The 20,970-nt window shown below is 51.9% G+C and overlaps 1 protein-coding gene across 2 annotated transcripts in view; it reads right to left on the reverse strand.

Moving 5' to 3' along the window:
* The window catches only part of LOC119978291 (protein phosphatase 1H-like), a 55,066-nt gene that overhangs the window by 12,885 nt on the left and 21,211 nt on the right, over positions 1-20,970 (reverse strand). For both annotated transcript variants that reach the window (XM_038819804.1, XM_038819803.1), the window contains exons 2-4: positions 17,528-17,657; positions 5,857-6,183; positions 5,158-5,270 (exon numbers count right to left, since the gene is read on the reverse strand). In XM_038819804.1, the coding sequence (XP_038675732.1) occupies positions 5,158-5,270; positions 5,857-6,183; positions 17,528-17,657 (570 nt within the window). The remainder of the gene's footprint in view (positions 1-5,157; positions 5,271-5,856; positions 6,184-17,527; positions 17,658-20,970) is intronic.

A 20,970-nucleotide genomic window follows, 5' to 3' on the forward strand; every position in this document is an offset into this window, starting at 1 on the left:
ATACTCTGCTTTTTTATTCTTCCTGCCAAAGTGAACGACTTCACATTTTCCCACAGTATATTCCATCTGCCAAATTTGTGCCAATTAACTCAATCTATCTATATCCATCTCAAACTCCTTGGGCGGGATTCTCCGAACCCCCGTCGGGTCGGAGAATCGCCGGGGGGGGGGGGGGCGTGAATCTCGCCCCCGCCGGCCACCAAATTCTCCGGCACCGGAGATTCAGCGGGGGCAGGAATCGCGCCGTGCCGGTTGCCCCCCCCCCCCCCCCCCCCCCCCCCCCCCCGGGGATTCTCCGGCCCGTGATGGCCGAAAGTCCCACTATTTCTTTGCCAGTCCCGCCAGTGTAAATTAGACTAGGTCCCTTACCGGCGGGACCAGGCCGCGCGGGTGGGCTCCGGGGTCCTGGTGGGGGTGCGGGACGATCTTGCCCCGGGGTTGCCCCCACGGTGACCTGGCCCGCGATCGGGGCGCACCGATCCGTGGGTGGGCCTGTGCCGTGGGGGCATTCTTTTCCTACTTGTCGGCTGTGTCAGCCCCCGCGATGGCCGACGCATAGGTGAACCCCACCCCCCCCCCCCCCGCGCATGCACGGGGATGACATCAGCAGCCACTGACGCTCCCGCGCATGCGCGGACGCACACCGGCCAGCGGAGTCCCTTCAGCCCCGGCTGGTGTGGCGCCAAAGGCCTTCCACGCCAGCCGGCGGGGCGCAAACCACTCCGGCGCCAGCCTAGACCCTGAAGGTGCAGAGGATTCAGCATCTTTGGAGCGGGCCGAAGCCGGAGTGGTTCACGCCACTCCGTCCCGCCGGGACTCCCCGCCCCGCCGGGTACGGGGGAATCCTGCCCCTTATGTCTTCTTTACAACATACTTACTTTCTTGCCGGTCTTTGTGCCATCTGCAAATTTAGCTACGATGTCTTTGCTCCCCTCATCTAAGTCATTACTCATCACATCCTGCCAATCAAAACCATTTATGTGTGCAAAGGTTTCTGACAGCTAGCCAGTCTTCTATCCATGGTAATATGTTTCACTTACATAGTAAACTTCTATTCTCTGTAATAACCTTTGATGTGGCACTTTATCAAATGCCTTCTGGAAATGCAAGTACGGTACAACTACAGGCTCCCCTTTATGAACAGCACACGTTACTCCTTCAAAGAACTCCAATTGAGTTTTTCGAAGTGCCCAGCTACAGACGCTTTAATGATCGATTCTAACATCTTCCCCACGACAGGCGTCAAACTACCTGTCCAAAGATACGCAGGTTAGGTGGATTGGCCATGCTAAAATTGTCCATTAGTGTCCAGAAATGTGCAGGTTAGGTGGGATTACTGGGGTAGGGCGGGGGAGTGGGCCTAGGTAGGGTCAGAGGGTCAGTGCAAACCCAATGGGCCGAATGGTCTCCTTCTGCACTGTAAGGAGTCTATGGTTTCCTGCTTGCTGCCTCCTCCTCTTCCAAGATTTTTTCTTTTAATATAAATTTAGAGTACCCAATTATTTTTTTTTCCAATTAAGGGGCAATTTAGCGTGACCAATCCACGTACCCTGCACATTCCAATTAAGGGGCAATTTTGCGTGACCAATCCACGTACCCTACACATCTTAGGGTTGTGGGAGTGAGACCCACGCACACATCTCTTCCAAGATACTATAGACTCGGGGCAGACTCGGCAGCACGGTGGCACAGTGGTTAGCATTGCTGCCTACGGCGCGGAGGATCTGGGTTCGAATCCCGGCCCTGGATCACTGTCCGTGTGGAGTTTGCACATTCTCCCCGTGTCTGCGTAGGTTTCACACCCACAACCCAAAGATGTGCAGGGTAGGCGGATTGACCACGCTAAATTGCCCCTTAATTGGAAAAAAAATAATTGGGTACTCTAAATTTAAATTTAAGAAAAAAAAGATTCTATAGACTCTGGAACAGTTCCTGAAGATTGGAGGGTAACTAAGGGATTTTAAAAAGGAGGAACAGAGTAAACGGAATTATAAACCAGTAAGCCTGATGTCGGTAGTGGGGAAAATTCCAGAATCCATTATCAAAGATTTTACTGAGCACTTAGAAAATAGTGGCAGGATTGGACAGAGTCAGCTTGGATTCATGGAAGGGGAAACCATGCTTGACAAATCTACTGGACTTCTTTGAGGGTGTAACTAGTAGTTGACGAGGGGGAGCTAGTGGATGTGGTTTAATTTAACTTCCATAAGGCTTTGAACAAAGTCCCACACAAGAGATTGGTGTGTAAAATTAAAGCGCATGGGATATGGGGTAGAGATGGATAGAAAACTGGTTGGCAGACAGGAAACAAAGAGTAGGAATTAACAGTCTTTTTCAAATTGGCGGCCGTGACTAGTGGGGTACCGCAGGGATCGGTGCTGGGACCCCAGATATTCACAACATATATTAATGATTTAGATGAGGGAACAGAATGTAATATCTCAAAATGTGCAGATGACACCAAGTGGGGTGGGAGGGTGAGCTGCGAGGAAGATACAGAGACCCTTCAGTGTGATTTGGACAAGTTGAGTAAGTGGGCCAATGAATAGCAGATGCAGTATAAATTGGGGAAATGCGAGATTATCCACTTTGGTAGCAAAAACGGGAAACCAGACAATTATCTGGATGGTCATAAATTGGGAGAGGGGAATGTGCAACGAGACCTGGGTGTCCTCAGACACCAGTCACTGAAGGTAAGCATGCAGGTGCAGCAGGCGGCACATGGTATGTTGGCCTTCATAGCGTGAGGATTCGAATACAGGAGCAGGGATGTCTTGCTGCAATTATACAGGACCTTGGTGAGGCCACATCTGGAATATTATGGGCAGTTTTGGTCTCCTTATCTGAGGAAAGAAGTTCTTGCTCTAGAGGGAGCGCAGAGACTGATTCCTGGGATGGCAGAACTTACGTATGAGGCGAGATTGAATCGGTTAGGATTGTATTCACTGAAGTTCAGAAGAATGAGGGGGGCTCTCATATAAACCTATCAAATTCTAACAGGACTGGGCAGGGTAGATGCAGGAAGGATGTTACCGATGGTGGGTGTGTCCAGAACCAGGGGTCACAGTCTGAGGATACGAGGTAAACCACATTTAGGACAGAGATGAAGAGAACTTTCTTCACCCAGAGAGAGTGGTCTGCCTATGGAATTCATTACCACAGGAAGTGGTTGAGACCAGAGCATTGTATGTTTTCAAGAAGCAGTTAGATATTGCACTTAGGGCAAATGGGATCAAAGGGTATGGGGGGAAAGCGGGATTAGGCTATCGAGTTGGATGATCAGCCGTGATCATAATGAATGGAGGAGCAGACTCGAAGGGCCGAATGGCCTCCTCCTGCTCCTATTTTCTATGTTTCTTGAACAGAGAGGATTTATTTGTTCCTTTCTGGTCTAATAGAACCTTTCCTAAGGAATTTTGGAAAATTCGAATAATAAATCTTTATTCGTGTCACAAGTAGGCTTACATTAACACTGCAATGAAGTTACTATGGAAACACCAATACATCAATAGCCACCTCTTTTTAGACCCTGGAGACTTGTCAGCTGCATCTCCATCAGTTTGCTCAGTACAGCTTCCCTGGTGATTGTAATTTCACCAAGTTTCTCTCTCCCTTCCAGTTCCTCATTTACAGATATGACTGGAATGGCTTTTGTAAAGGAAGCAGCAAAATATTTGTTCATCTGCCATTTCCTTGTAATCTTCTATTAACTCCGTATTCTCACTCTCGAGAGGACCAACTCGCTCTTTACCTTTTTAGATGCCTGTAGATACTCTTGCTATCAGTTTTTCCATTCCTAGCTAGCCTCCGCTCATGCTCAAATTTCTTTCCCCTTATTAACCTTTCAGTCATTCTCTGCCATTCTTTATTTTCCGACCAATCATCTGACCTGCCACTCGTCTTTGTGCTGTTATATGCTTTTGCCTCAAGTCTGATTCTTCCTCCAGCTTTTTCAGTTTTGATGTGGAGACGCCGGCGTTGGGCACAGTAAGAACTCTGACAACACCAGGTTAAAGTCCAACAAGTTTATTTGGAATCACAAGTTTTAGGAGCTTAGCTCCTTCACCAGGTGAACCACAATTTATTGTGACGCACAGCATATCACATTTATGTGGGGCAGGCTGGGGATGGAAGCAGAGAATCTTTTACTAACCATCCGTGATGGTAAATCAAGTATTTCACTCTGGCCACCAAAATATTCAGCAATGTCTCCAGTAAGTCAGCACATTTTTACCGTGATGTACATTTTAGACCCTCTGTTAAACAGCTTAAACACATCAGATTACACAACGTTTGCATTGATTTCTCATGCAGGCAAATACAGCAACACATAGTGCAGTCAGATCCCACAGAACAGGAGCAAGATTAGCGACCAGTTAACCAGTCGCAACAGTCGAGAAATTCAAGTTTCCAGTTTAGAAAGAATTTATTTATTTTTAAATTTAGAGTACCCAATTCATTTTTTCCAATTAAGGGGCAATTTAGCATGGCCAATCCACCTACCCTGCACATCTTTTAGGTTGTAGGGGCGAAACCCACGCAAACACGGGGAGAATGTTCAAACTCCACATGGACAGTGACCCAGAGCCGGGATCGAACCTGGGACCAGTGCGCCGTGAGGCAGCAATGCTAACCACTGCGCCACCGTGCTGCCCTTAGAAAGAATTTATAAAGCCCCTTTCATGAATTGAGGATGTCCAAATGCCTTACAGCCAACTCAATACATTTAAATTGTCTTCACTCGGGTATTATGGCGAATGTGGCGGCCAATTTGCTCACTGCAAGCTCCCACAAACAGCAATGTAATGACAACCAGATTCTCTGTCTTTAGTGATGTTAATTGAGGGATAAATGTTCCCAAGATATTGGGTGCAACTCCCCTACTCTTCTTCAAATAGCATCAAATCATCTCATACATCCACCTCAAGAGGGCAACATCTTATCTGAAGGATGGCACATCGGACAGGACAGCGCTGTCTCAGTACACGACTGGGAGCGTCTGTCTGGACTTTATGCCCAAGTCTCTGGAATGGAACCCACAACTTTCAGACCGTGGTATTCATTCAGCACCAGCTGACACTTAAGCAAGGTAGGAGTGGCAAGCAGCAGAGGGCATTGGCCTACGATCCAATCTGCTACAGGGGGTGGGTTTCATACCTGCTGTCACCCGCATTTGCGACGTAGATTTTCCCCAGTAAGTACACAACTGCCAGCGCACAGCAGCCCCCCAGATATCCGTGCAAGTTTTGTTCTCTTTCAATTTGCTGGTCCTAAAAAGAAATCCGGTCATCAGATCACACACAGAAACCCGTGACCCGAGACCCTCAGAACAAATCTACACCACCCCACCCCCACACCCAGCCCCCCCGCACACCTAGCCGGTTCCCCCCACCACCGGCCCCCTCACTCAACCAGCTCAGCCCCCCCCCCGAAACGCGCACCCCCACACGAGGCCCCGCCCTCCCCACACCCAGCCCCCGGCCTTGCTTCTCCACATCCAGCCCCACCCACACCCAGACCACCAACCCTCCCGTGCCTGCCCCACCTAGACAACCCCTACACCCGCAGCCCTGTCCCCCCCATACCTAGCCCCCCCCCCTCCAACACCGCCGGCCCTGCCCCCCCACCCCACACATCCCCACACCCAGCCCTGCGCCCTCCTACACCCAGCCCCTAACCCCCCCATACCTAGCCCCCCCCCCCACAACCCACCCACCCCCACACCCAGCCCCTCGCCCTCCTACATCCAGCCCCTAACCCCCCCCACACACCCAGCCACCCCAAACCCAGACCTCCTACCCCCCCCCCCCCTCAGTATTGACTAAAGAGAGAGCAGGCTCCCTCAGGGAAGCTTACCATCTGTCGAAAGGCATTCTCTATTGCACCGATAATGAGATACTCGTGCGAGATTTCCTTCTCCAGCAGAAACCGTGACTCACTGTCAGTTGGGGGTTCCCAGTCTCCTTGATGCGGGGCGCTCTTGGCACCGCCTTCTGTTACCACCCCAGCGTTGCTGGTCAGACTGATCGGAGGCGGGACATCACCATCTCGCAGGACGTCAACAATGTCTCGCAGCTGCTCGCAGATGTGAAGGTGAAGGAGCCTGGCAGCCATCACAGCTGCATCTGCCCCTGCATGGCCGTCAAACAGAGCCCAGTAGTGGAACTGAAGTCCGTCCCTCTCCTTGAAATACAAAACATGAAAAAGAACCAATTTATTATTCACTGAATTACAAATTATATGGGGCCTTCCTCGGTTTCTGATCTCCAAGCAACCTTACCAAACCAGGTACCTAACCATTTATCACATTGCTGTTTGTGACAGCTTGCTGTCTGCAAATTGGTTGCTGTATTTCCTACATTATAACAGTAACCACACTTCAAAAGTAGTTCATTGGACGCAAAGAGCAATGAGAGATTCCTTACAAATTCAACCCTATCGATATCATATTAATGACAATCGGAAGAAGCTTTTCAATCATGCCTACGACAACTTCAGGATGTCCCAAACGGTTTTACAACCATGAAGTGCTTTTCCAGTGTTGCATTGTAGGAAGCACAGCAAGATCCCACAAACAGCAATGCAACATGGACTAGGTTTTTTTTTACATTATATATGGTAATTGTTGGTTGGCCCAGGACACCAGACAGAATTGCCAATTCCCCTGCTCATCTTCAAAATAGTGCCTCGGGATCATTTTCAGCCACCAGGAGATCAGCTCATGCCTCAGCTCAACATTGTAGACCAAATGGTCACGTGAGAAAGTGATGACGTGGCTACAGAGGTCAAGTGGCGGGAGCTATCCCCGGGATATCGCGCAGAGCACAAGTATCGTATGTAGCTGTTTAGCTTAATAATAAACTACCGTTGCTGGAAGTCCTTTGTGTCGGTGATTTGAGGAACCCACAACATTCTAAAAACATCTCATCTTAAAAGTGACACCTCTGACAATGCAGTACTCCCTCTGTGCTGCACTGGAATGTCAGAATGGATTACAGTCTCAAGTCCCTGTTGGACGGGGTTCAAACTTCTAACCTACGGACTCGAGGAGAGAGGGTTACGTCCAAGACACGGTTGACATGTTTGAAGGTCTGGCTGAGGTATATTGATCGATGCATTCTGAATAAGGATGTGCAGTCAGTGCAGAGATCAGTTCTCTGGGTCTACTCTGTGGTAAATCTCTGGTTTGCCTGTTTTTTTTCTAACACCCAGTCACGTCACGTTGAATGCTGTGAGTGTCTCAGTGCAATTGTATGCAGTGCAGAGAATGGAGACACAAATCTTAAAGGGAAGAGATCGGGAGGCTGATCCTGGGGTGGCAGGGTGGCACAGTGGTCACCACTGCTGTCTCATATCACCAGGGAACCGGTTCAATTCCGGCCCTGGGACATTGTACATTCTCCCAACGTCTGCGTAGGTTTCCTCTGGGTGCTCCGGTTTCCTCCCACAGTCCAAAGACATGCAAATGTTTCGCCCCCACAACCCAAAGATGTGCAGGGTAGGTGGATTGGCCACACTAAATTGCCCCTTAATTGGAAAAAATAAATTGGGCACTCTAAATTTTTTTTTAAAGGTTAGGTTATGGGGACCAGGGCGAGTGGACAAAGGTAGAGTGCTCATTCTGAAGGGTCGGTACAGACTTGATGGGGCCGAATGGCCTCCTTATGCACTGTAGTGATTCTATGATTCTATTGTCAGCAGCACAATCAGATGTTAACAATCTTCTCAGATAGCCAAGATGGGGGCCCTGAACTGAAATACTAGCTTAACTCACGTTTAACGTAAAACACCATCTTGGGGAAGGAGTTGATTCTTGCATCAGGAACAACGCCTCGTGAAAGCGCTGACTGACATTTACCTGCTGGCAATCTTCAAAACGATTGTGTGGCATTTTGGTGGCTAGTGCTGCTCCTAACACCCTCTCCTAACAATGACCAGCAACGAGGGATTAAACATGGTATAATGGAATACACTTCAAATTCAGATGTCACTTAAAGGGATATTCACCGTTTTATGTTCATCGGTGCTGAAACTGTGAGGGGAGGGGGGGGGGGGGGACGGGACACCAGCAGACTTTCTACTGAAATGTGCAAGACATCAACATTTATTCCAGAAATGCTCTCTTTAGGTGAAATCCTCAGGTTCCTTGCACTTTTCTAGCTGGTTGGAAGCTTTGCAGGACGTACCAGGGGAAAGGACATTGGCATCATGTTGAAACAGAGCCACAATAATCAAGAGCAACCTGCTACTGATGGGAGGGTGCCAAACCTGGAAATCCTAACCAGCCATGAGCTGGGAGCTCCAGTGGGTGGGGAAGGTCGTCTGGCCACAGAGAGGCTGGCATCTCTGAGGGTGGTAAGAGTCCATCAGGCTGAAACGTGTGACATTCAGGGGATGACGGAGGTGCTGCTCCATCAGAACAACTACGCCCCATCGTGAAGGCAGGCATGCACCGGGATGCCAATGTGACTAATGAATGTAACCCATTGTTTCCATCCCTCAGATGAACTGTCCGTCAGGGCCAGAGGCAGATGACACCCCCCCCCCCCCCCCCCCCCCCCCGCCAACTCCATGACATCCAAGACATTGGAGGGTGCACGTGTGACACACCAGCTATCATCACCCTGTGCCAGTGCAAATACATTCACGCTGGTGTCCAGTGCCATGTTGGGAGAGCTGTTAGGGCCTAGCGGTGAGGACTCACATGAACAGATGGCGGAGGTTGCGAGTGTCCACGACTCCAGCAATTGGAGGACTGCCGAGTGTGAGGGGGATGATGAGCCTCTGGTATCATCCATAAGACGGCAAATGCCAGATGTCCAGTGGGATGTGCGGAGAGATCTGGCAGAGACCCCGGATGGCCATAGTCTGTGTCACGGAGGAGTCCTTGTAGAGAATGAGTGCTGAGGTGACCCTGAAATCCAAGCGAGAGACTGGCGACTCTCATGGAGAGACAGCTCCAGGAACGAAATGACACGTTACTGGAGTTGCACGCGGATCTGCAAGCCCAACACAGGCACTAACCAGGCAATGAGGACCAAAACTGCCTGCTAAGTCCGGACTTTCAACAGGCGGGTCTTATTAATACAGAATTCATTTCGCAACTGTTTTTACCCTTTGGCCAAAATACTCCCATGATGAAGGTAGAAAGTAAAAGATCAAACTGACCACAACTGGGCGGTGACAACTGGCCAAAGGGCAAAGGCACAAACTAGCAACAGGTAAATTCAAAGCGTCATTAATAGGCAAAACAAATATCTAGATCAGATAAGGTAGGGGAGTAAGACTAGGTAGAATGCTCTTGCAGATTGCCAGTGCAAATTTGATGGGCCAAATGGCCTCTCTCTGCACTGGGGCTCAACAGGGTCGACATTGAGAGGTTATTTCTCCTTGTGGGAGAGTCTAGGAGCAGAGGGCATAATCTCAGAGTACGGGGCATACATTTAAGATAGAGATGACGAGGAAATTCTTCTCTCACAGGGGAGTGAATCTATGGAATTCTTTAGTGTTGCAGAGGTCGGGTCGTTAGGTATGTTCAAGGCTGACTTCCGGTGGCGGCGATGCCGTAGGAAGCCGCACATTTGGGAGCTCCCGTTTCAAACTGACTTTTCGGCTCTTTTTAGAGCCCAAAACGGAATTTTTTCGAAGTCTCCCGGTGGGAGAAGGTGTGCTGATCGACTTTCTCCGCATTTCATGACTCGAACTCGGAGTGGAAAGGGGGAAAAAAACGGCAGCAGCTCCCCAGAAAAAACATGGGAAGGAATCCAAGATGGCGGCCGGCAGAGCACCAGAGGAGTGGAAGCAGTGGGCCCAGGAGCAACAAGCTGCTCTCCTGCGCTGTTTTGCAGATTTCAAGGCTGAGGTACTGAGCTCTCTGCAGGAAACGCACAAAAGGCTCTCGGAGATGCAGACGACCCAGGGTGCTGCTATCCAGGCGTTGCAGACGCAGGCCATTGAACGAGAGGAGGAGGCCGTGGTCCTCGTGAATAAGGTGGAGGGGCACGAGGCACTCCACAAGAAGTGGCAGGACTGCTTCGAGGAGCTTGATCGCCGCATGAGGCGGAAAAATCTGAGGATCTTGGGCCTTGCGGAGGGGCTGGAGGGGTCGGATCTGACAACCTACGTGGCTACGATGCTGAACTCGCTAGTGGGGGCCAGATCTTTCCATCTGCCCTTGGAGCTGGAGGGAGCCCACAGGGTACTGGCCAGGAGGTCTAAGGAGAATGAACCCCCGCGTGCGGTGCTGGTGAGGTTCCACCGGTTCAGTGATCGGGAGTGTGTGCTGCTCTGGGCCAAGAAGGTGAAGAGCAGCAATTGGGAGAATGGGGTAGTACGGATCTACCAGGATTGGAGTGCGGAGGTGGCTAAGCGGCGGTCCAGGATTAATCGGACGAAAGAGGTGCTCTACAAGAAGAAGATAAAGTTCGGAATGTTGCAGCCTGCGCGCCTGTGGGTAACTTATTTGGACCGGCATTATTATTTTGATTTCCCGGAGGAACCGTGGGCCTTCGTGCGGACGGAGAAGCTGGACTCGACCTAGGGGTTGGGGGGTCGGCTGTAATACTTTATTGCTGGTTTCTGCTGTTGCTGTGTTCCCTTTTTCTGTACTTTTGTAATTTTGATATGGTTATTTATTGGGGTGTTGTTCTGTTTTTTGTTGTGGGGCATTGTTTGAGTTTTGTATCTTGCGGGGAGGGTTGGGGGGGTTTGTTGTATTCTATGTCGGGTTGGGGGTATGGAGTGGGGCTGGTATTTGGGAGCTGCGTCAGAAGGGTGTGGTGGGGCAGTGCGAAAGCGCGGGCTTTCCTCTGGTTTCCCACGTTGCGGGGCTGGGGGGTGGAAACGATGACGGGGGGGGGCCTTAACTGGTTCTTCCCCACGCTGGAGCGGTGCCTGGAGGAGGGATAGATTGGGGGGGGGGGTGCTGGCCTGGGGCGGGCAGTCGACGGGCTATGGCTAGTCGACGGGGGAGGGGGCAGATGCAATCAGGGAAGGCGCCGGGGCCGGATGGGTTCCCGGTGGAATTTTATAAAAAGTTTGTGGACCTAGTGGGCCCCTTGCTGGTGCGGACACTTTTTTTAAAAATAATTTTTATTGAAACTTTTACAAAATACAAAATATAAACATCTTAGCTCTATTAACACACAACCGCGGCAACACCCCATGAACAATACCACCACCCCCCCAGCTTCAAGAGCAACTTCAAACAAAAGGAAAGAACAAAAAGAAAGAAAAAGAAAACGAAAACATAAAAAAACAAAAAAGAGAGAGATAGCACCCTCCACAAACCCACGTGCACAGTTCTCCCTCCCCCCAATCCTTACCCCCCTCCCTCCCCCCCCCCCCCCCCCTCCCGGGTTGCTGCTGCTGTCGGCCTATTTCCCTACCGTTCCGCCAGGAAGTCCAGAAAAGGCTGCCACCGCCTGAAAAACCCTTGTACTGATCCCCTCTGGGCAAATTTCACCCTCTCCAATTTAATGAACCCCGCCATATCCGAGATCCAGGCCTCCACGCTTGGGGGCCTCGCATCCTTCCATTGGAGCAAGATCCTCCGCCGGGCTACTAGGGACGCAAAGGCCAGAACCAACCCCAGCCTGGCTTGACCCTGGATCCCACCACCCTCGACACCGTCCTTGCTACCCCCTTCCAAAACTCCCCCAGCGCTGGGCACGCCCAAAACATATGGGCGTGGTTCGCTGGGCTCCCCAAGCACCTAGCACACCTGTCCTCGTCCCCGAAAAACCTGCTCGTCCTCGACCCAGTCATGTGGGCCCTATGCAGCACCTTGAACTGTATGAGACTAAGCCTCGCACAGGAAGAGGAGGAATTCACTCTCTCCAGGGCATTCGCCCACGTCCCCTCCTAAATCTCCTCACCCAGCTCCTCTTCCCATTTACCCTTCAGCTCCCCCACCGAGGCCTCGTCTACCTCCTGCATCAACCGGCATATGTCCGAAATCCTCCCTCCTCCAACCCACACCCCCGAGAGCACCCTGTCCCGTACCCCACGTGGGGGCAACAAGGGGAACCCCTCCATCTGCCGCCTGACAAACGCCCTAACCTGCATGTACCAAAACATGTTCCCCGGGGGGAGGCCAAACTTCCCCTCTAACTCCCCCAAGCTCGCGAACCTCCCCTCCACAAACAGGTCCCTCAACCTCCTAACCCCTGCCCTATGCCAGCCCAGAAATCCACCATCAATGCTCCCTGGGACGAACCGATGGTTCCCCCGTTTCGGGGCCTCCATCGAGCCCCCCATTTCTCCCCTGTGCCGTCTCCATTGCCCCCAAATTTTGAGGGTAGCCGCCACCACCGGGCTCGTGGTATACCTCGTTGGAGGGAGCGGCAACGGCGCCGTTACTAGTGCCTCCAGGCTCGTGCCCACACAAGACGCCGCCTCCATCCTCTTCCACGCTGCCCCTTCCTCGTCCATTACCCACTTACGCACCATCGCTGCGTTGGCCGCCCAGTAGTACCCACAGAGGTTGGGCAACGCCAGCCCCCCCCTATCCCTGCCTCGTTCCAGGAACACTCTTCGAACCCTCGGTTTGCGCCCACACAAATCCCGTGATACTCCTGTTGACCCTCCTAAAAAAGGCCTTCGGGATAAGGATGGGGAAGCACTGGAACAGGAACAAAAACCTCGGGAGCACCGTCATCTTGACGGACTGCACCCTCCCCGCCAGTGACAGCGGTAACATATCCCACCTTTTGAACTCCTCCTCCATTTGCTCCACCAACCTTGTGAGGTTGAGCTTGGGCAGGGCCCCCCAGCTCCCCGCCACCTGGACCCCTAGGTACCTGAAGTTCTTCCCTGCCTGCTTCAATGGGAGCCTACCAATCCCCTCCTCTTGATCCCCCGGATGCACCACAAACACCTCACTCTTGCCCAGGTTCAACTTATACCCCGAGAAACCCCCGAATTCCCTAAGAATCCTCATCACCTCCGGCATCCCCCCCACCGGGTCCGCCACATACAGCAACAGGTCGTCCGCGTACAGCGACACTCGATGCTCCTCCCCACACCGCACCAGGCCCCTCCAGTTCCCTGACTCCCTCAGTGCCATGGCCAGCCGAAAGTACTCCGACCTCCTCCTATTTGTGGCTACACTTGCCATCGGGGCCTCATAGAGCAGCCTCACCCACCGGATAAACCCCTCCCCAAACCCGAACCTCTCCAGCACCTCCCACAAGTACGCCCACTCAACCCTATCGAAGGCCTTCTCCGCGTCTAATGCCACCACTATCTCCGCCTCCCCTTCCACAGCCGGCATCATAATGACGTTGAGGAGCCTTCGTACGTTTGTGTTCAGCTGCCTTCCCTTCACAAACCCCGTCTGGTCCTCATGTATGACCCCAGACACACAATCCTCTATTCTAGTGGCCAGGATCTTTGCCAGCAGCTTAGCGTCGGCGTTCAGCAGCGAAATCGGCCTATATGATCCACACTGCAGAGGGTCCTTGTCCCGCTTCAGGATCAAGGAAATCAGCGCCCGTGACATAGTTGGGGGCAGAGCCCCCACCTCCATTGCCTCGTTGAAGGTCCGGACCAACAGGGGGCCCAACAGGTCCAAATACTTTTTATAGAATTCAGCCGGAAACCTGTCCGCCCCGGCGCCTTCCCCGACTGCATGCTCCCTATCCCTTTAACCACCTCCTCCAGCTCGATCGGCGCCCCTAGTCCCTCCACCTGCTCCTCTTCCACACTCGGGAATCGCAACTTGTCCAAGAAGCGCCCCATTCCACCCCCCTCCACCGGGGGTTCAGACCGGTACAATTCCCCATAGAAGTCCCTGAAGACCCCATTGACATCTACCCCCCTCCGCACCACCTTCCCAGCTCTATCCATCACTCCCCCAATCTCCCTGGCCGCGTCTCGCTTCCGGAGCTGGTGTGCCAGCATCCTGCTCGCCTTCTCCCCGTATTCATACACCGCCCCCTGTGCTTTCCTCCACTGAGCTTCCGCCTTTCTGGTCATCAGTAGGTCAAATCTGGCCTGAAGGCTACGCCTCTCCCCCAGCAATCCCTCCTCTGGGGCCTCCGCATATCTCCTATCCACCTGCACCATCTCCCCTATCAGTCTTTCCCTTTCCCTCTGATCCCCCCTCTCCCTATGGGTTCGGATAGAGATCAATTCCCCCCTCATCACCGCCTTCAATGCCTCCCAGACCGTCCCCACCCGAACCTCCCCATTATCATTGGCCTCGAGGTATCTCTCGATACACCCCCGAACCCTTCCGGCCACCTCCTCATCTGCCAGCAGCCCCACCTCCATGCGCCAGAGCGGACGTTGGTCCCTCTCTTCCCCCAGCCCGAGGTCCATCCAGTGCGGGGCATGATCCAAAATGGCAATGGTGGAGTATTCCACTTCCTCCACCCTCGACACCAGTCCCCTGCTCAGGACAAAAAAATCAATCCTCGAGTAGGACTTATGTACATGGGAGAAAAACGAGTATTCCCTGGCCCTTGGCCTCGCAAACCTCCAAGGGTCCACCCCCCCATCTGGTCCATGAATCCCCTCAACACCTTAGCCGCCGCCGACCACCTACCCGTCCGGGTCTTGGATCTATCCAATGGGGGATCCAGTACTGTGTTAAAGTCCCCCCCCCCATGATCAGGCCCCTCGCCTCCAGGTCCGGAATGCGGCCCAACATACGCCGCATAAACCCCGCCGCTACTGGTGCGGACACTTAATGAAGCGTGGGAAGGGGGGAGTTCGCCCCCAATGATGTCGTGGGCGCTGATTTCGTTAATCTTAAAGAGGGACAAGGACCCCCAGCAGTGTGGTTCATACAGGCCCATATCTCTCCTCAATGTGGATGCCAAGGTGCTGGCAAAAATCCTGGCCACCAGGATAGAGGACTGTGTGCCAGGGGTTGTACATGAGGACCAGACAGGTTTTGTGAAGGGAAAGCAGCTGAACACGAATGTGCGGAGATTGTTGAATGTCATCATGATGCCGGCGATTGAGGGGGAGGCAGAGATAGTAGTGGCGCTGGATGCAGAGAAGGCCTTCGATAGAGTGGAGTGGGGGTACTTATGGGAGGTGTTGGGGAGGTTTGGATTTGGTGAAGGGTTTATTAGATGGTCGAGGCTGCTATACGAGGCCCCGATGGTGTGTGTGGCCGCAAATGGGAGGAGGTCGGAGTACTTCCGGCTTTACCGAGGGACCAGGCAGGTTGCCCCCTGTCCGCCTTTTTGTTTGCATTGGCAATCGAGCCGTTGGTGATGGCGTTGAGGGATTCAGGGAGGTGGAGAGGTGGGGAGGAACATAGGGTATTGTTGTATGCCGATGACCTGTTACTGTATGTGGCGGACCCGGTGGGAGGGATGCCGGGGGTGATGGAGCTGCTAGCTGAGTTTGGGACCTTTTCAGGCTATAAACTAAATTTAGGCAAGAGTGAGGTGTTTGTGGTGCACCCTGGAGACCAGGAGGAGGGAATTGGTAGGCTCCCGCTTAGGAGGGCAGGGGAGAGTTTTAGGTACCTGGGAGTGCAGGTGGCCAGGGACTGGGGGACTCTTCACAAGCATAATTTCACCAGGCTTGGATCAGATGGAGGAGGAGTTCAAGAGGTGGGACATGCTGCCATTGTCGATGGCGGGGAGGGCACAGTCCGTCAAAATGACGGTGCTTCCGAGGTTCTTGTTCCTCTTTCAGTGCCTGCCCATCTTCATCCCCAGGGCCTTCTTTAGGAGAGTGACTAGCAGTATTTTGAGCTTTGTGTGGGCACATGGGACTCCGAGAGTGAAGAGGGTTTTCCTGGAGCGAGGGAGGGATAGAGGCGGGCTGGCACTGCCCAACCTTTTGGGGTACTATTGGGCAGCCAATGTGTCAATGGTGCGTAAATGGGTGATGGGGGCGAGGGGGGGGGGGGGGGGGGGGGGGGGGGGGGGGGGGGGGGGGGGGGGGGGGGGGGGGGGGGAGAAGAGAAGAAAGAATGGAGATGGCGACATGTAGAGGTACGAGCCTGGGTGCCATGGTAACGGCGCCGTTGCCGCTCTCTCCTAAGAGGTATACCATGAGCCCGGTGGTGACGGCAACCCTAAGAATCTGGGGACAGTGGAGACGGCATAGGGGGCAAACAGGTGGCTCGATAGAGGCTCCATTGGGTGGAAATCATCGGTTCATCCCGGGGAACAATGATGGGGGATTTAGGGGGTGGCAAAGGGTGGGCATCAGTAAATTGAGGGACCTGTTTATTGGCGGGAGGTTTGCGAGCCTTGGGGAACTGGAAGATAAATTTGGGCTCTCCCAAGGGAACATGTTCAGATACTTGCAGGTAAAGGCGTTTGCTAGGCGACAGGTAGAGGAGTTCCCTTTGCTGCCCTCGCAGGGGGCGATGGACAGAGTGCTTTCGGGGGTGTGGGTCGGAGAGGGGAAGGTGTCTGACATTTACAAGGTAATGCAGGAGGTGGAGGAGTCGTCAGTGGAGGAGCTGAAGGCTAAATGGGAGGGGGAACTTTGGGAGCAGATAGAGGACGGGACTTGGGCGGATGCCTTGGAGAGAGTCAACTCTTCCTCCTCATGTGCGAGGCTTAGTCTCATCCAGTTTAAGGTGCTGCACCGGGCCCACATGTCCGGGACTAGGATGAGTAGGTTCTTTGGGGGTGAGGACAGGTGCACCAGGTGTTCGGGGAGTCCAGCGAACCACGCCCATATGTTCTGGGCATGCCCGGCACTGGAAGAATTCTGGAAGGGGATGGCGGGGACGGTGTCGAGGGTGGTTGGATCCAGGGTCAAACCAGGGTGGGGACTCGCGATTTTTGGAGTTGCGGTGGAGCCGGGAGTGCAGGAGGCGAAAGAGGCCGGTGTCCTGGCCTTTGCGTCCCTAGTAGCCCGGCGGAGGATCTTGCTGCAGTGGAAGGATGCGAGGCCCCCCAAGTGTGGAGACCTGGATCAGTGACATGGCGGGATTTATAAAATTGGAAAGGGTCAAATTTGCCCTGAGAGGATCAGTACAAGGGTTCTATAAACAATGGCAGCCTTTTCTGGACTTCCTGGCTCAAAGATAGTGTTAATTTAAGTTGTTGTTAATATGTTGTGTTGTTCATTGAGGAGAGGCGAATGTTTATGATTGCTATCATTATTGTTATTGTTGGTATTTTATTATGGTTCGATGTTGTTGTATGAATTCAAAATTTTTCAATAAAAATTTTTTTTTTTTAAAAAGTATGGTCAAGGCTGAAATAGGCAGATTTTTAAATCAGTAAAGGAATCCAGGGTTATGAGGATAAGGCTGAAAAGCAGAGTTGAGGATTATCACATCAGATCAGTTATGATCTCATTGAATTGCAGAGCAGTCTCGATGGGCCGAGTGGCCTACTTCTGTCGAGTCTTATGTAAAGATACTGTGATTCTGAGAGGCAATGAGAAGGAGAATACACTGGATCGCTTGAAAACAGATCAAATTATGTGTTGGGGTGGGGGGGGGGGGGGGTGGCGTGCTCTGCAGTGTCTTTCGGGATGAATCAGGCAAGATGGACTGAATGGCTTTCACTCCTCCCCTTTGTGGACACCAATCACTCACCTTGCCCGTGCTCTCATCATCTTTGGCTGTCTTGGCCACAGTGCTGTTCTTGCAAACCCTCTTCTCCACGCTCACGATTTCTCGGGCAGCTTGATCTTCGTTGAGGACGCTTTTTCCTGCATTAATTACCCTTTGGAACAAAGGAAAAATTTAAACCAAATGGTTGTGGCAGCCAGTCCCTCAGCACAGGGGTAAAGACAAGTTCTAGTCAGGGAGAGTGCGTATGGAGCCAAGCACATGTCCTGGGGTACTGATCAGCTATGATCTATTCGAATGATGGAACAGGCTCAAGGGACTGAATGGTCTCTTCCTGTTCCCATGTCTGCACTGGCATCGTTTTGTCAGTGGCATCTTTCACTCTGCATCTTTTTTAAAAATAAATTTAGATTACCCAAATTATTTATTCCAATTAAGGGGCAATTTAGCGTGGCCAATCAACCTACTCTATACATCTTTGGGTTGTGGGGGCTAAACCCACGCAAACACGGGGAGAATGTGCAAACTCCACACAGACAGTGACCCAGAGCCGGGATCGAACCTGGGACCTTGATGTGACCATCAATTCACAAGACACGTGGTTGGAAGTGAACAGTGGTTTTAATAGTCTTACAACAGAGCCTGCCTGCGACGAGATGAACTGGCAGGCAGGCTCACGACTGCAAAGCTTTATACTTCCGGTTAGTGGGAGGAGCCATGGGTGGAACCATGGGCAGAGCCAAGGGTGGAGCCCAGTACAAACTCATCTCCCCCTATGGGCAGAGCCGCGCAACTGCTCGTATACCGAGCTTACAAGAACACAACACATACAATATAACACAGTGTGAATTACTAGATTGTGATTCACCACGGACCTCAGCGCCGTGAGGCAGCAGTGCTAACCACTAGGCCACCGTGCTGCCCTTACTCTCCATCTTTTCATGGAACCATAGAAAAGTTACAGCATAGAAGGAGGCCATTCGGCCCATCTAGTCCATGCCAACCCTCGGACACCCAGGTGCTCTTCCAATCGCACCTTCCTGCACCCCAGTTTCTCATGATGATATAGGAGGGGCTACAGCAGCAACTTAACTGCTTAAGATTCTTACTTACAATAGTGACATATTAAACTCCAAAACGCACTGGCTGAGAAAAGCTTTGGGATATCCTCAGGTCATGAACCGACACTGTGTTAATACAGCTTTCTGTTCTCTCAATGTGGGGGCTGTTCATCGTTCTTCCTAAATCCTAGTTGTGCTTCCATGAGCGGCGGCCTTGCTAATCTGATCCAGAATGCCACATGGAGGAACACGTCATGTTGATATTTCTCAGATGGGTATCTGAAGGAAGTGCTTGCTCACGTGATCTCCAGGTTAAAATTAGCAATGGCCTTGTGGAACCTAATGGCCACTTCCTGTTGCTGCAGTTCTCAACTCCTAACAGTGGAAACGTTTCAATCTTGCAGCCTCCAGAGCGACTATTTAATGGTCACCACCACTGCCGTTGGTTTTTATATCTTTAGAATCATAGACTCTTGCGTCAGAAGACCATTTGGCACACTGTGCTTGTAAAACCCTTTAATAGAGTTCGCCAATTAGCCACAGTCCCTCCATTCTTTCATCTCTTTTGAAGTAGTTATCCAATTCCCTTTAGAAAGTTACGACTGAATCTGCTTCCATCGCCCTCGGAGAGAGTACAATCCAGATCATTACAACTCACACAGCGGAAAACAAATGGCTCCTCACCTCCACCTCCGATTCTTTTGGCAATTACCTTAAATCCGACCCGTCTGGCTATTCACTCTCCTGACAGTAATAAAGGTTTATCCTGATCCACTTTATCAGAATCCCCCCCCCCCCCCAACCCACGAAAGGAGCCCATCCTGACTGCAGCACTCCCTGGCTCTGCACCGGGACTGAGATTCTTGTGCTCAAGTCGCTGGAATGAGAGTGGAAATCATAACCTTCTGACTCGGAAGGCAAGAGTGAGATGGAATAGAGGGAAAGAAGCAAAATAAAACCCCAAAAGAGCGAGTGAAAGACATAGGGTGGGACTCTCCGGCCACGCCCGCTCGCCGACCGGAGAATTTCGCCCAAGATCATGGACGTTTCCATGTTCTGCATCTCGCCTGAGGTGATCTTGCAGCGTGTGGGGTGGGAAGAATCCAGCCCAGACAGAGAGACAGACAGACAGACATAGAGAGAGAGAATCACAGAATCCTTAAGTGCCGAAGGAGGTCATTCGGCCCACCATGTCTGCATCAACCTGTCGAATGGGCACTCTACCCATGTCCACTTCCACATCCACTCCGCCTTTTCCCGTAACCCCATAATCTAACTTAGATTGTCCCTTAATGTCCAGGGATATACATCTTTTTTTTTTAAATTTAGAATACCAAATTATTATTTTTTTTTCCAATTAAGGGGCAATTTAGCAAGGCCAATCCACCTAACCTGCACATCTTTGGGTTGTGGGGGTGAAAGCCACGCAGACATGGGGAGAGTGTGCAAACTCCACACAGTCACCCAAGGCCGGAATTGAACCCGGATCCCTGGGAGAGAGCCTGTGCCTGTGAGAGAGTCTATGCGAGTGGAGAAGTCTCCTGCATTGCCACAGCCCTCACTTCCGCAGGTTTCCACTTCGCAATAATTTACTAGCTTTTGCTAAAACTAAGCTCGGCCCCAGCCGATCTGTGCTTCCTGGTTTGACCAGCTTTCCTTTTTAACCCTGACAATTCCCTGCATTGAAGCCAGTCGCCCAGGTTGCCCAGTATTCCAATGGCAAAGCTCAGGGGAAACAGCCAACCACATAGAATGGGCCACCTTAGTCCCACACCCACCTTTCAGTTCCAGTGTTCACGCCTCAATAAGCAATGCAAGTCTGATGCGGACCCCTGGCTCTGTAACCTTGCTCCCCCAACCCACGCATCCGTCAAACATGGTGATCTTATTTAGACCACAGAATTTAATAAAATCAACAGGATATGACTTATTATTTAGTTCAGGGATCCCGTTATTCGAAGGTGCCGTACTGAGGAAGTTTTTTTTTATTCATTTACGGATGTGGGCATCGCTGGTTAGGCCAGCATTTATTGTCCATCCCTATTTACCCTGCAGAAGATAGTGGTGAGGTGCCTTCTTGAACCACTGCAGTCCTGGAGGTGTAGGTATACCCACTGTGCTGTTAGAACATAGCACATACAGTGCAGCAGGCCATTCGGCCCATTGAGTCTGCACCGATCCACTTACGCCCTCACTTCCACCCTATCCCCATAACCCAATAACCCCTCCTAACCTTTCTGGACACTAAGGGCAATTTAGCATGGCCAATCCACCAAGCCTGCATGTCTTTCGACTGTGGGAGGAAACTGGAGCACCCGGAGGAAACCCACGGGGAGAACGTGCAGACATCGCACAAACAGTGACCCAGCGGGGAATCGAACCTGGGACCCTGGCGCTGTGAAGCCA

The sequence above is a fragment of the Scyliorhinus canicula genome, chromosome 15 (assembly GCF_902713615.1).
Source record: "Scyliorhinus canicula chromosome 15, sScyCan1.1, whole genome shotgun sequence".
NCBI classification, from domain to species: Eukaryota; Metazoa; Chordata; class Chondrichthyes; order Carcharhiniformes; family Scyliorhinidae; genus Scyliorhinus; species Scyliorhinus canicula.